We start from the raw sequence: 13,784 nt of genomic DNA, 5'->3' as shown, positions 1-13,784 counted from the left end.
TATTTTTATTTTAGTTTAAGTTTTTATTGATTTCCGGTTAGTAATTTCAGTGCCTCAATTTATTTTAGCAACATATCTAATTTTCATTTAGTTTTAATTCTAGTTTAATTTTTAGTCATTTTGTTACACGCTTTTGTTATTTTTATTAGTATTTATCTGTAGATTTAATTTACTATACTTTCAGTATAGTTCAGTTTTAGTCTTTATTTGTTTCTAGTTAGAAATTTTAGTGCTTCAATTTATTTCAGTTACTTGCCATTTCTAAATTTCATTAAGTTTGTAATCTAATTTCAATTTTATTTCAGCTTTATTTCAACTGACACAAATTTTTTGTTTTAATTAAAGCTGCAATCCGTAACCAGGCAGTGTTCAAAACTATTGCCTTACTTTAGCCCGATTCACAACGGTTAGCTTATAATAATGTTTTCTAATTTGAGTGGTACGGGTAAGTTTTCGCGGGAAATTCGAGCATGGCACTGCGTCATTACATCACGCCTGTAAACATAAAGAAGTTTTCCCGGCTACTAGGCTATCACATGTAAGGATCCTGCAGATCATATATAGCCTTTTCTCACAGCAGCTGGAATTATTAAATGTATCATTTTGATGGCGGATTGTAATCCAGAAATGATTGTGTTTATATGAAACACGTGTGAATGAAATTAAATTATATTCCAGTTTTAAATGTGCTTCTGATTACAGATAGCCTGGGATTACACAAGATTTGTATTTTAAAGAAAACCAGCTCGAAGGGAGCATAGTTTGCTTTTTGGGTTAAAATAATTTCTTAATATGAAATTCGAATGGCATGATTAGACTGTACAGAAATTGAAATCTGCACGCTAATACACACTATACTCATAGTGACGCAATGCTGATGTTGTTAATTTGAGAATAAAGTATAACAATAATAATAATTTGCACGGTTAGATGTGGTATGAGCTAACCAATCTTTCGATTTAATCACCATTGGAAGCGCGATTTATTGGAATTCTTTTTTCCTCAGTTGGTCAGAACAAATGTGGCAGACTTGTTACTTGTTCAGATGACAATATACGGTGAAAAGTTTTATTTGGGTCATATATTCCAAGACGTAAGCTAGAATCTGTGATTTGCGAAGTACAGTAAACATTAGATTCATCCACACTGAAGCCGTGCCAACTCACAACCCCACGCATTAAGATAATTCCGCACACAACTGCAATTCCAGGTTTTCAAACAGAGATGTCGCCAGTTATGGAGAGCACCAGTGTTATTTTTATATTTAAAAAAAAAAAAAAAGTTTTATCTTTTACTATTATTTTTTTAAATAATATTTTGAATTTGCTTTTATTTTTATATTTTTAGTTTATTTTAATTCTAGTTTAATTATTAGTCATTTTGTTTTGTTTTAGTCGTTTTTATTATTTATTTAGTTTTAGTTGTTATTTATTTCCATTTAGCAATTTTAGTGCTCATTTAATTTTTAGCACAATTTATTTCAGTTAGTTTTTCATCTAATATTTTATATAAATCTAAAATATAGAAATTAGGCCTTGAATATGTATGAATTTAGCAAAAGATGCAACATTTCCTGTTTTTCACCCATCTTAGTCTTACAAGCACGAAATGCTTTTTCAGAAGTATTTTTAATTTTAATTCATTTTAATTGTAACTTCATCTATTTCAGCTTTATCTCAATTTAAAAATGTTTTTGACAGTTTTAGTTCTTGATAATAACCCTATAGTGAGTGCCTGTCCTGTTTCAGACAGCTTAAGTAAAAATGGTGTCGTGTTAATTTGGTGAGATTAAAAAATGGCGTTAAAATGATTTACGCATGAAATGGTGTTTTTTATCTAATCAAGTGAGTGAGTGAATGATTCAGTCACTCATTCATAAAGACAGTTGCTTGCTTCGTTTCCTAAATGAATCAGACGTTTGAACGAAATGAGTAAGTGAATGATTCAGTGATCCATTCATAAAGACAGTTGTGTGCTTAATTTCTGATCAAATCTACTGTTTTAATGACTGATTCGACAGTCACTTGCCTCATTTCTGAATGAATCAGCTGTTTGAACAAATCAAGTGAGTGAATGATTCAGTTATCAAATCAGCCATTTAAACAAATCCATTGAATAAATGATTCATTAAGACATTGATTCGCCACCAACTGGTGCTTTTACTTTTATATTTAAAGTATAATTTCTTTTTTTTCTTCTTTTTTTTCATGTTTTGATGTTCATTTAAAAAACACTTTGTTATCATTTTATGCAATGTTGAATCAAAATATTTTTCTAAAGCAATTTTTTGTAATGTCTGTCATGCTTTTCTCATTTAACACAATATTGACTTTAAATGATCTTTTGCGGAGTAACGAATTAATCAGCACATCATGTAATTAATTTAATAAACATAACATATTTTTCTGAAATATATACATGCATGTGTGTGTATTTATATATACAGTACATAATAAATATACACAGCACACATACATATATTATGTAAACAAAAACTTTTATTTTGGATGCAATTAATCGCAATTAATTGTTTGACAGCACTAAATGAATTAGATTAAAACATTTTAATAGCTTGACAGCCCTAATGTGAATACATGTCAACTTGTTCAATTTAAACTCTAGAGGAATCACAAATGATTCAGAGTTGACGAACTGATTCATTTGAATCTTTTGGCTGGATATGCAGCTAAAAAGCGTCACCTGATAGATCTTTCTGTGCTGATTGGTCTGTTGTGTTATGATTGACAGAAAGCAGACCTGGCCGTGGCTCCGCTGACCATCACATACGTCCGAGAGAAGGTGATTGACTTCTCCAAACCCTTCATGACCCTGGGCATCAGCATCCTCTACCGCAAACCCAACGGCACCAACCCCGGCGTCTTCTCCTTCCTCAACCCTCTGTCCCCTGATATCTGGATGTATATTCTACTGGCTTGCTTGGGTGTCAGTTGTGTGCTGTTTGTCATAGCCAGGTAACATGTGACCTTCGCGCGCGTGTTTGACCATTCGTCCGTCTTCATCCTCGCTCTCAGGAAACGTGGCCATTTGTGCCTGAAAATCTCTGCAATTTAATAAAATTATAATAAGAAGAAAAAATAAACAACCCATAACATTATCCTAACCCTAACCCTAACTATCCAGGTAAAAAAAAGTACATTTGCATATTGTACTTAAAGTGCTCTATTTTCACGCACTAATTTTGTTAAGATAAACTTAGTGTACTCAACTGTGCTATTTTGGGACACCATGAAAATGAACTAAAATGCGCTTCTAACATACTATTTCTGTATTTAAAAAATGTATTTAGTCACCACTTGTAGTGGACTAGTGTATTCAAGTGTACTACATGTGGTAATTAAATACAGAGATAATATGTTAAAAGTGCATTTTAGTTCATATTCTTGGTGTCCCAAAATAGCACAGTTGAGTACACTTAGATGTTCTTAAGATTATCTTAAGAAGTACTGAAGAATCATTTTTAGTATATTAAGTATAAAATTAGTGCGCAAAATAGAGCACTAAGTACATTATGGAAGTGTAATTTTTTTTTAACTTGGGTATTATTGCACTAAATACTTTTGTATTTAGTTGGAAGAAAAATAATGTAAAATATAAATGTAATTGCAACACACCACATTATTTACATTTATGCATTTAGCAGATGCTCTTATCCAATGCAATTTATAATAGAGGAGCATAAGCATAATATATATTAGCAATATTAAAGCCAATATTTTTTACATTTAGTGGCAAGAAAATTGTTTAAAAATGTAAATGTACATATAATTGCAGCACACCACATTATTAATAGTCAATATTTTTATATTTAGTAGCAAGGAAAATTATATCACACAGAAGTAGCCATGGGATATCACTTTCTATCAGCATATTGCATTTATACAACAGTTTGACGGCACAAGTGTCTAAATACATAAACAACAATGGAGTGTCTTTAAAAGCCCTCTTTTGTGCGGAATTACTTCCTTCCCCCACGGATTCAAATCTAAAGTTGACAGTTTAACAGCTGACTCCAAGCCTCCGTTACTAATTCCAAAACGTCACTTTAGAACTAGTAACGAAGGAACACTGAGTTGCATTACTGTATTATTGTATTAAAAGCGGTGTATTATGTGGTGTAGTAGAGCATTATGAGAGACAGATTGACTGAGCGAATGTGATTACCTTCATTCATTCTTCAGATCAGTCTCATATTCACAATAAAACATTAGTTTTAATGTCCGCTGCGGAAAGCAATATCTTTGTCGTACTATCCTTTCATCTGTTAAGGGTGATTTCTGGTCACCGCGCTGCATCTTAAAAGCTGTTGTTTAAAGTAAAAATAGCTTGCTTGTTTCAGTCCTGTTTCAGTCTCTTTCAGTTATAAAAGTCGTTACTGCTGACTCACTCATGAAACGGTCTCTTGTCGCCATCTAATGGCGGAAACAATGTAACTAAACACAGACCGCTTCTCAATACCAAATCATATTATTAAATACTACCATTTATAAAAAAATAAAAAAAATTATTCTTTGAATAATAATATTTAATAAACAACAACAGCCATCATAAACGTTACTAGGCAATTCAGTCAAAAGTACAAAGGCAGCGCTCTGATATACAGCATTGAAGTTATATAAAACATAACGTGATGAGATTTTGCCCTCTGCCAAAACTATTTTCTCTGGTACAAATAACAGATTAATGAGATCAAACACTGCCCGTTATATTTACCCAAAACTAATTATATCTCATGTTTAACAACTATAGAGACATCAGAGCCAGTGGCAGATTCCAGAAGATCTGGCCGAGGTGAGGCTGCTCTCAAAAAAATCAGTATTTACAAAATATAAATAACATTGCACCACAGTCAATAGTTTTGTATTTAGTGGCAAGAAGAAAATCTGTAAAAATTATTTTGTAAAAACTAAATTCTGATCACTTATTCCTTCCATATTGGACTTAATTGAGCTTGAAATATTGAGCTTGAGTGCAAATATAATAAAATACAAATTTCAATAAAAGCAAGAATTTATTGTGCATTAAAATGCAGTGATGTCTGAGAACATGCAATAGGTTGATATTCTGAGGGAAATGATAAAATGTTTAATTTTTACAATTAAAAACAGAGTCAAATCAAACGATGTGATTAGGTTCAGTATGCTGTAAATTCTCCAGAATATAGAGACGAATGGCAGCGTTTCCTGATCGTGTGTCTGTGATGTTCTGTTGACACATAATTACTTTCTCAGTTACTTCCCCTTCATCCTCTCTAATATCTGTCTCACTGTAATATCTCTCTGTCCTGCTTTAATATCTCTCTCAGCGTTTATGGCCACGTCTCACAGGAGTCTCCAGACTCAGTTGTATTAATTGGAAATCCTCGGAAATCAATCAGGCTCCGTTTACGGAGCAGGAACGGCTCTGAATCAAACGAACAAGTGCTGATGTAAAGCGTTTGTTTAAGCTCGGCGTCGATGTTTAATGTTACCGGCCACATGATACGAAAGAAAAGCCACGACTGTCACCTAAGTTAGATTGGAATATGCACAGTGAGTGTGATTGTGAGGCATTCTGGGTAAGTGTTCTGGATGATTTCAGCGTAATCATGTTTCCGCTCACGGTGTCTTCTTCTGCTCTATAATTGGAATATTGACATTTCAACTGCTGTATTGATTAGAAAAGCCCCAATTTACCTCTAAACTCACAGAAGAGATTTTACAAATCCCAGAACGCACATAGAGATGTTCCTCAAGCTCTACACAAACACACACATGCGGTCGGCTTTATTTAGCATTCAATAATCAGTCACATACATTTATATACACTTGATTTGTCACATAGAAATAATGCAAAATATCACATATTTGATAATCATTTTACAGCATAACTTTGATTCATATAATTCAGAATTTTCTTATTCTGATTTTTTCTTTATTTAAAAATAAACGTTCTTTATTGGCATCTATGACTCCATGAAGAACCTTTAACATCCACTGAACCTTTTATTGCACTAAAGGTTCTTTATAGTAGAAAAAGGCTCATTAGGTTATTAAAATGAAAACTAAAATATATATAAAATATCAATATTATTGCACCATGCCACATTATTTAAATGTAGTGGCAAGAAAATATATATAGAATATAAATACAATTTTACCACATGACATTATTTAGTCAATATTTTATATTTAGTGGCAAGAAAAATTTAATGTTAGTAAAATCTAAAAAAAAATGGCAACACCACATTATTTACAGTCAAATATTTTGATATTTGGTGACAAGAAAATTAAATATATATAGCTCAAATATTTACCTACATATTGGTGAATTTTGCCTAAACACGTGCATGTGCACACATGCACGTACACACACACACACACACACACATGTTTTATTATTCTGAACATGAGCTCTTGTGTGATGATAGTTCTGCTGTGACCTTACCTGCCAGATACAGTCTGGGAACTAGAATTACACACACACACACACACACACACACACACACAGACAGAAAGACACACAAAACCAGATGCATGATTTGTTTGACTAAAAACAGCACTAGTAGATCAGAAAATACAGAGTTATTGTGTCTTTAACGCCTCATTGATGTCCTTATCTGTGGTGATCAGAGAACAATGTAAATGTGGCTGTTTATCAGCAGATATCAGCAGAATCCAAGCAGAATGTGTTAATACTTGATTACTGTATTCAGCTGGTGACGTCATGAACGGCAGATTGATGGTTGGATTTTGGATATAAATAATCTACTGAGATGAAAAAGTGTCACAAATGCTTTACAATCAATCGTCTGTGTTTAAGGCAAGACACTACCGGTGAATATTGTTAAAATGTTGAACTAATAAATGTCACTGCTCACCCAGTTGATTAATAGCAGTACATTAAAATAATTATTTGGTACTACAAGTTATCTGAAATGTTATATTTAAATATGCAAATGAAGCATTAATAAATTAAATATGCACTACTTTGCATACATTTTCAAAACTTAAATGGGAACATTGGATAAAACCAGATCCATAATTGTTTGATTTTATTGACAGAAAATACTGTCAGCATACAGAAAAATCAATTTTCACTATGTTTTTAGGAGCAAAATGTTGTATAAATCAGTGTGTTTTATATACAAACAAACCCCACAGTAAAAACCTTCAGAATATACACTGCTGCTCAAAAGTGTGGGATCAGTAAGATTTTTAATGTTTTTAAAGAAGTTTCTTCTCCTCATTCAAATAGCTCGTCTGCTATTTGATCAAAAATACAAAAAAAAAACTGTTATTTTGTGAAATATTATTGCAATTTAAAATAACAGTTTTCTATTTTGATATACTTTAAAATGTAATTTATTTCTGTGATGCGCAGCTGTATTTTCAGCATCATTACTCCAGTCTTCAGAGTCACATGATCTTCAGAAATCATAATAATATGCTGATTTATAATCAATGTTGGAAACCGTTGTGCTGCTTCATATTTTTTTGGGGACCTGTGATTTTTTTTTTTTAGGATTCTCTGATTAATAAAAAGTTAAAAAGAACAGCGTTTATTTAAAAAATATATTTTGTCTTATAATATACAATGCTATTCAAAAGTTTGGGGTCAGTACATTTTTTCTTTCTTTTTTAATTTATTTTTTAAAGAAATTAATGCCTTTTATTCAGGAGGGATGTGTTAAATGAATAAAAAGTCATAGTAAAGACTTACATTGTTAGAAAAGATTTCTATTCTGAACAAATGCTGCTCTTTTTAACTTTGTATTCATCAAAGTATCACGTTCCCAAAATCAATATGAAGCAGCACAACAGTTTGAACACTGATAATAAATCAGCATATTAGAATGATTTCTGAAGGATCATGTGACTCTGAAGTCTGGAGTTATGATGCTGAAAATACAGCGCTGCGTCACAGAAATAAATTCTATTTTAAAGTATATTAAAACAGGAAACCAATATTAGAAATTGCAATAAGATTTCACAATATTACTGTTTTTCCTGTATTTATGATCAAATAAATACAGCCTTAATGAGCAGAAGAGACTCCCTTAAAAACATTAAAAATCTTACTGATCCCAAACTTTTGAGCAGCAGTGTAGATAGAAATAAAACTAAGTTTTGGTGAATGTAAGTGCTGCTGAAGTGGAGATAAAAACTTTTTGGTTTGGTGTCCTTGTTACAGTGTAATTATACATTTAAGTACTGAGTAATATTAATTAACTACAAAAACTCACCGGTTTTGCCTGTAATGTCTTGCCTTTAGTGTCTTAATGTTTGTTCTCAGTGTTGATGAGTGTGTGTTTATGTGAGAGATATTGTGTGTGTGTGTGCTGTGGCAGTGAATGCATCAGTCTGTGCTCTTGTTCTGCGCTCAGGTTCAGTCCGTACGAGTGGTATAACCCTCATCCCTGTAACCCAGAGTCAGACGTGGTGGAGAATAACTTCACGCTGTTAAACAGCTTCTGGTTCGGCGTCGGCGCTCTCATGCGTCAAGGTGAGTTTGTTATCGTCTCAGTGCCTCCTGCTGGAGCACAGCTGCTACTGATCCAATACCCACACTTCAGAGAGGTCACGGAAACCAAATTAATATAATAATCAGATATATTACATGTGTGATCCTGGAGTCATAAGGGTCGATTTTTTTAAATGATAGGACAATATTTGGCTGAAATCTGGAATCTGAGGGTGCAAAGAAATCTAAATATTGAAAAAAATCGCCTTTAAAGTTGTTCAAATGAAGTTCTTAGCAATGCATATTACTAATCAAAAATGAAGTTTTTATATATTTACAGTAGGAAATTTACAAAATAATGGAACATGATCTTTACTTAATATCGTAATGATTTTTGGCATAAAAGAAAAATTTTGACCCATGCAATGTATTGTTGGTTATTGCTACAAATATACCTGTGCTGCTTATGACTGCTTTTGTGCTGCAGGGACACATACTGTATAATTTGGTAGAAAAAAAAGGTGTTGCACGTTTTATTGGTGCAAAGATGAGTGGTGGTGATATTTATTTGGTACAACATTCGCAACTGCTTTTTACCACTTAATTAGAAGCACCGCAAATCAAATTAGTGTCATGTAATAGGGACCACTGAACAGACATTTAGAAGTTGATTTTAAAATGCAATGATTTGTAAAAGATCATGTGACTGGAGTAATGATGCTATAAATTCAGCTTTGAAAATCACAGGAATAAATTACATTTTAAAATATATTCAAATAGAAAGCAGTTATTTTAAATAGTAAAAATATTTCAGAATATTACTGCTTTTGCTGTATTTTGGATCAAATAAATGCAGGCTTGGTGAGCAGAAGAGACTTCTTAAAAAACATTAAAAATCTTACTGTTCAGAAAAGTTTGACTGGTAGCGTAAATGATGGAAAAAGTGACTCAGCTTGGTGCAGAAGGGTTCATCTGTTGATTGATGGTCCTCAGGGTCGGAGCTGATGCCCAAGGCTCTGTCCACCAGGATCGTGGGAGGAATCTGGTGGTTCTTCACCCTCATCATCATCTCGTCCTACACCGCAAACCTGGCCGCCTTCCTGACAGTGGAGCGCATGGAGTCACCCATCGACTCGGCCGACGATCTGGCCAAGCAAACCAAGATCCTGTACGGCGTGGTGGAGGACGGCGCCACCATGACCTTCTTTAAGGTACTGCAGGCGTTCTCAATCTGCTTTTCACCTCAGATTTTACAGTGCTTTATACAGTTCAGATGTTTCAAAGCAGCTTCACTGGAACAAAGAGGAAAATAACAGTGTTATTATTAAGAATGATTCAATGAAACAATTTATTTTTATGCTATAAAGTCACCTTTCACCTTTTTTTATATAGTGCTTTACACATTACTGATTGTGTCAAAGATTTGAATAATAGAAATGTATTAGTGTGTTATGTGTAAGCCAGGCTAAAGAGATGGGTCTTTAATCTAGATTTAAACTGACAGAGTGTGTCTGCCTCCCGAACAGTGTTAGGTAGATTGTTCCAGAGTTTGGGTGCTAAATAGGAAAAGGATCTGCCGCCCGCAGTCGATTTTGATATTCTAGGTATTATCAAACGGCCGGAGTTTTGAGAACACAGCGGATGCAATAATGCAATTTGAGCCCGCTCAGGTTTTGAGGAGCTAAATCATTCAGGGCTTTATAGGTAATTAGCAAGATTTTAAAATCTATATGATGTTTAATAGGGAGCCAGTGCAGTGTTGACAGAACCGGGCTAATATGGTCATATTTCCTGGTTCTAGTAAGGACTCTAGCTGCTGCATTTTGGACTAACTGTAGTTTGTTGATCAAGCGTGCAGAACAACCACCCAATAAAGCATTACAATAGTCTAACCTTGAGGTCATAAACGCATGAATTAACATTTCTGCATTTGACATCAAGAGCATAGGTCGTAATTTAGATATATTTTTAAGATGGAAAAAATATATTTTTGCGGTTTTACAAATGCTAGAAACGTGGCTGTCAAAGGAAAGATTGCTATCGAACAGCACACCTAGGTTCCTGACTGATGAAGAAGAATTGACAGAGCAGCCATCAAGTGTTAGATAGTGTTCTAGGTTATTACATGCGGAGGTTTTAGGTCTGATAATTAAAACCTCTGTTTTTTCTGAATTTAGCAGTAAGAAATTACTCGTCATCCAGTTTTTTATATCAACTACGCATTCCGTTATTTTTGCAAATTGGTATGTTTCATCAGGACACAAAGAAATATAGAGCTGAGTATCATCAGCAAAACAGTGAAAGCTAACAACATGTTTCCTAATAATATCTCCCAAGGGTAACATATAAAGCGTGAAAAGTAACGGTCCTAGTACTGAGCCTTGAGGTACTCCATACTGCACTTGTGATCGATATGATACCTCTTCATTCACTGCTACGAACTGATGGCGGTCAGATACAATTTGAACCATGCTAATGCACTTCCACTAATGCCAACAAAGTTTTGTAGTCTATTCAAAAGAATGTTGTGGTCGATAGTGTCGAACACGGCACTAAGATCCAGTTGCACTAATAAAGAGATACAACCTCGATCAGGTGATAAGAGCAGGTCATTTGTAACTCTAATGAGAGCAGTCTCAGTACTACGAAAGGTTTAAATCCTGACTAAAACCTCATAGATACCATTTTTCTCTAAAAAGGAACATAGTAGTAAGTATACTACCTTTTCTAGTATCTTTGACAGAAAAGGGAGATTTGAGATCGGTCTGTAATTAACTAATTCTTTTGGGTCAAGTTGTGGTTTTTTAATGAGAGGCTTAATAACAGCCAATTTGAAGGTTTTTGGGACATCAACCAAGATAAATTAGCTCTACCGAAGACAACAGAGTCATTATTCAGAATGATTCAGTTCAAATTTCATCAGCTATGAAACTGCTTCAGTTTCAGCTAAAGCAGCTCATTACACAACTCATAGTTTTGTTCTCATCTGATATCAGTGTATCAGTGCAGTCAAATCAATATTTCTGATTATTAGTCTTTTCAGTTGAATTCCTGTCCGGTTGCATCCTAACCTTTACGTCTCCACTGCAGAAAAGCAAGATCTCGACGTATGATAAGATGTGGGAGTTCATGAACAGCCGGCGTCAGTCGGTGATAGTGAAGAGCGTGGAGGAGGGCATCCATCGTGTGCTGACGTCCGACTACGCCTTCCTGATGGAGTCCACCGCCATCGAGTTCGTCACGCAGCGCAACTGCAACCTGACGCAGATCGGCGGACTGATCGACTCCAAGGCGTACGGCGTGGGGACGCCCATGGGTAAAATAGGACCCTATGAAACCCGTTTTATTTTTTTCCAAATTCCATTTTTTCCATTTTAATTTTTCTGCATTGCGTTTTTTTCCATTTTAATTTTCTCGACTCCTTTTGGGTGGTTGGATTAAATTTTATTCATCAAAAAGCATGTCTAATTAATTAAAATCATGAAACTTATACAAACACACATCTACATTGTCAGTCAGACATTCACTCTTATATCTGCACAACAACATGATCTAAGCATCAGCATCCCATCATTATAAACCTGTCGCCATGGAGATCTGTAACAGATGATGAAGAGCTGACTGATTTCTCCTGTAGAAACATATGAGTGTTTATTGTGTTTATTTAGAGTGATTTTCAGAGGGCTATCATTGAGATAATATAATTTTAATGAGACTTCATTTTTATTTAAAATGTTCTGACGTTATTTTAATTTTAATTAATGTTTTGGTAATTTTTGTGTAAGGTTTTTATATGCCCATAAAATTTGCATTAATTTTCATTTTTAGTTATTTAAAACAACAATGTTTTAGTTTATTTTATTTCAAGTAACGAAAATGTTTTATTGTGGTTTTAGTTAATGATAATAAGCCTGGTTATTATATCTTCTGAACACTGTTTTTATTTAACACTCAAATTTCATTTTCAAATAATGAGAGACTTTCATTTTTGGATGTACTATCATTAACAGTTACTCTTGCTATTATTAGTATTTTATTATTATTCTATGCCAAAGCAGTGATGAAGCAAGAAACAAGATCCCCTTAAATTTACAATTAGTCATTAAAATAATATTTTCTACTTTAAATATGGAACATGTTAAAATATTTATATAGAAATAAATATATTGAAGTGTAATTAATGCAAATTAAATGATAAAACAAGTCTCACATCTTGAGCCAGATGGGACAAGTTAAATTATTTCATGAAAAAAGGAGGAAAATTATTATTTTTATTTTATTAATAAGTATTTTATTATTTGCAACAGTAAGATGTCATTAGGCTTCATTTACTGTATTTATATCAGTCTTCGCCATAATATTCATCTCATTATTTATTTAATAATGTAAAAATATTTATTAAACCAAAAAATTAAAACTCTGTCATCATTCCCTCATAATTGCTTTTGAATGGAAAATAGAAAGATAATTTTTGAGGAATCTTAATTTTTTTTAAAAATTAGTTTTTTGGGGGAACTATATATACAGTATATACTATATATATATATATATATATATATATATATTAGTATGTTTTCAAACCTGTCCGTCTCCTCCTCCTGTCTGTTCTTCTGGTGAGCATCTGTAGTAGTTTCATTTCCCATGAGTCTCCTCTTCTCTTCTGAAGGAGACAGCAGAGGATCTGTGCGCTTTATAGAAATCCGAGCGCAGTTCTGTGTGGGAGGAGGAAATAAAAAGGGAAATATTTATCCATCTTTATCTGCACAAATCCTCCGTGTTTCTGCCTCCCATCTGTGTAATCCTGTTATCCGCACACACACGTCATTCAGAATAACAGGCCTTGAATTGAGACGAGTGACTCATTCTGCGAGATGCTGCTGATCCACTGGAGGACTAAATACATATTCCTGGAATAACATCAGTGCTTTATGAAAGAATACAGCTCGTATATAATGATGTGTGAATGAGGACTGGAGATATTAAAGGATGTTCGGGATTGAAGCTCCATCAGCAGCGTTTGTGTTGATTAGCACAGAAGATAATCTAGACTCGTCCCTTATTTATTTACGTATTAATTTATTTGCTTGCATTTATTTATTTAGTGGTTACAGAAAGGAACTGAAAATGAAAGTGTTTAAACACAATAAATGTTTAAATAGACATTCTTTAAAAAAAGTGTTATTATAGTTAACTCAAATTAAAACCATAAAAGAGGAACATTTTCATTATTTGAATAAAATGATCATTAAGTGAAATAAAATCAAATATTAAAGAACAACTTTTTTTTCCAGCTAGTTGCCAAGGCATCATTTCTCATTTTAATT

The 13,784-nt window shown here is 33.4% G+C and overlaps 1 protein-coding gene across 1 annotated transcript in view; it reads left to right on the top strand.

The window, feature by feature from the left end:
* The window catches only part of LOC131539683 (glutamate receptor ionotropic, kainate 2), a 66,448-nt gene that overhangs the window by 48,943 nt on the left and 3,721 nt on the right, over window positions 1-13,784 (top strand). Inside the window, 4 exon segments of the mRNA XM_058774376.1 lie at window positions 2,749-2,972; window positions 8,384-8,502; window positions 9,454-9,671; window positions 11,551-11,776. Coding sequence (XP_058630359.1) covers window positions 2,749-2,972; window positions 8,384-8,502; window positions 9,454-9,671; window positions 11,551-11,776 — 787 coding nt within the window.

The sequence above is a fragment of the Onychostoma macrolepis genome, chromosome 04, assembly GCF_012432095.1.
Source record: "Onychostoma macrolepis isolate SWU-2019 chromosome 04, ASM1243209v1, whole genome shotgun sequence".
Taxonomy (NCBI): Eukaryota; Metazoa; Chordata; class Actinopteri; order Cypriniformes; family Cyprinidae; genus Onychostoma; species Onychostoma macrolepis.
Note: the sequence above shows the minus strand (reverse complement) of the source record. Positions and strands in the feature narration are given on the sequence as shown.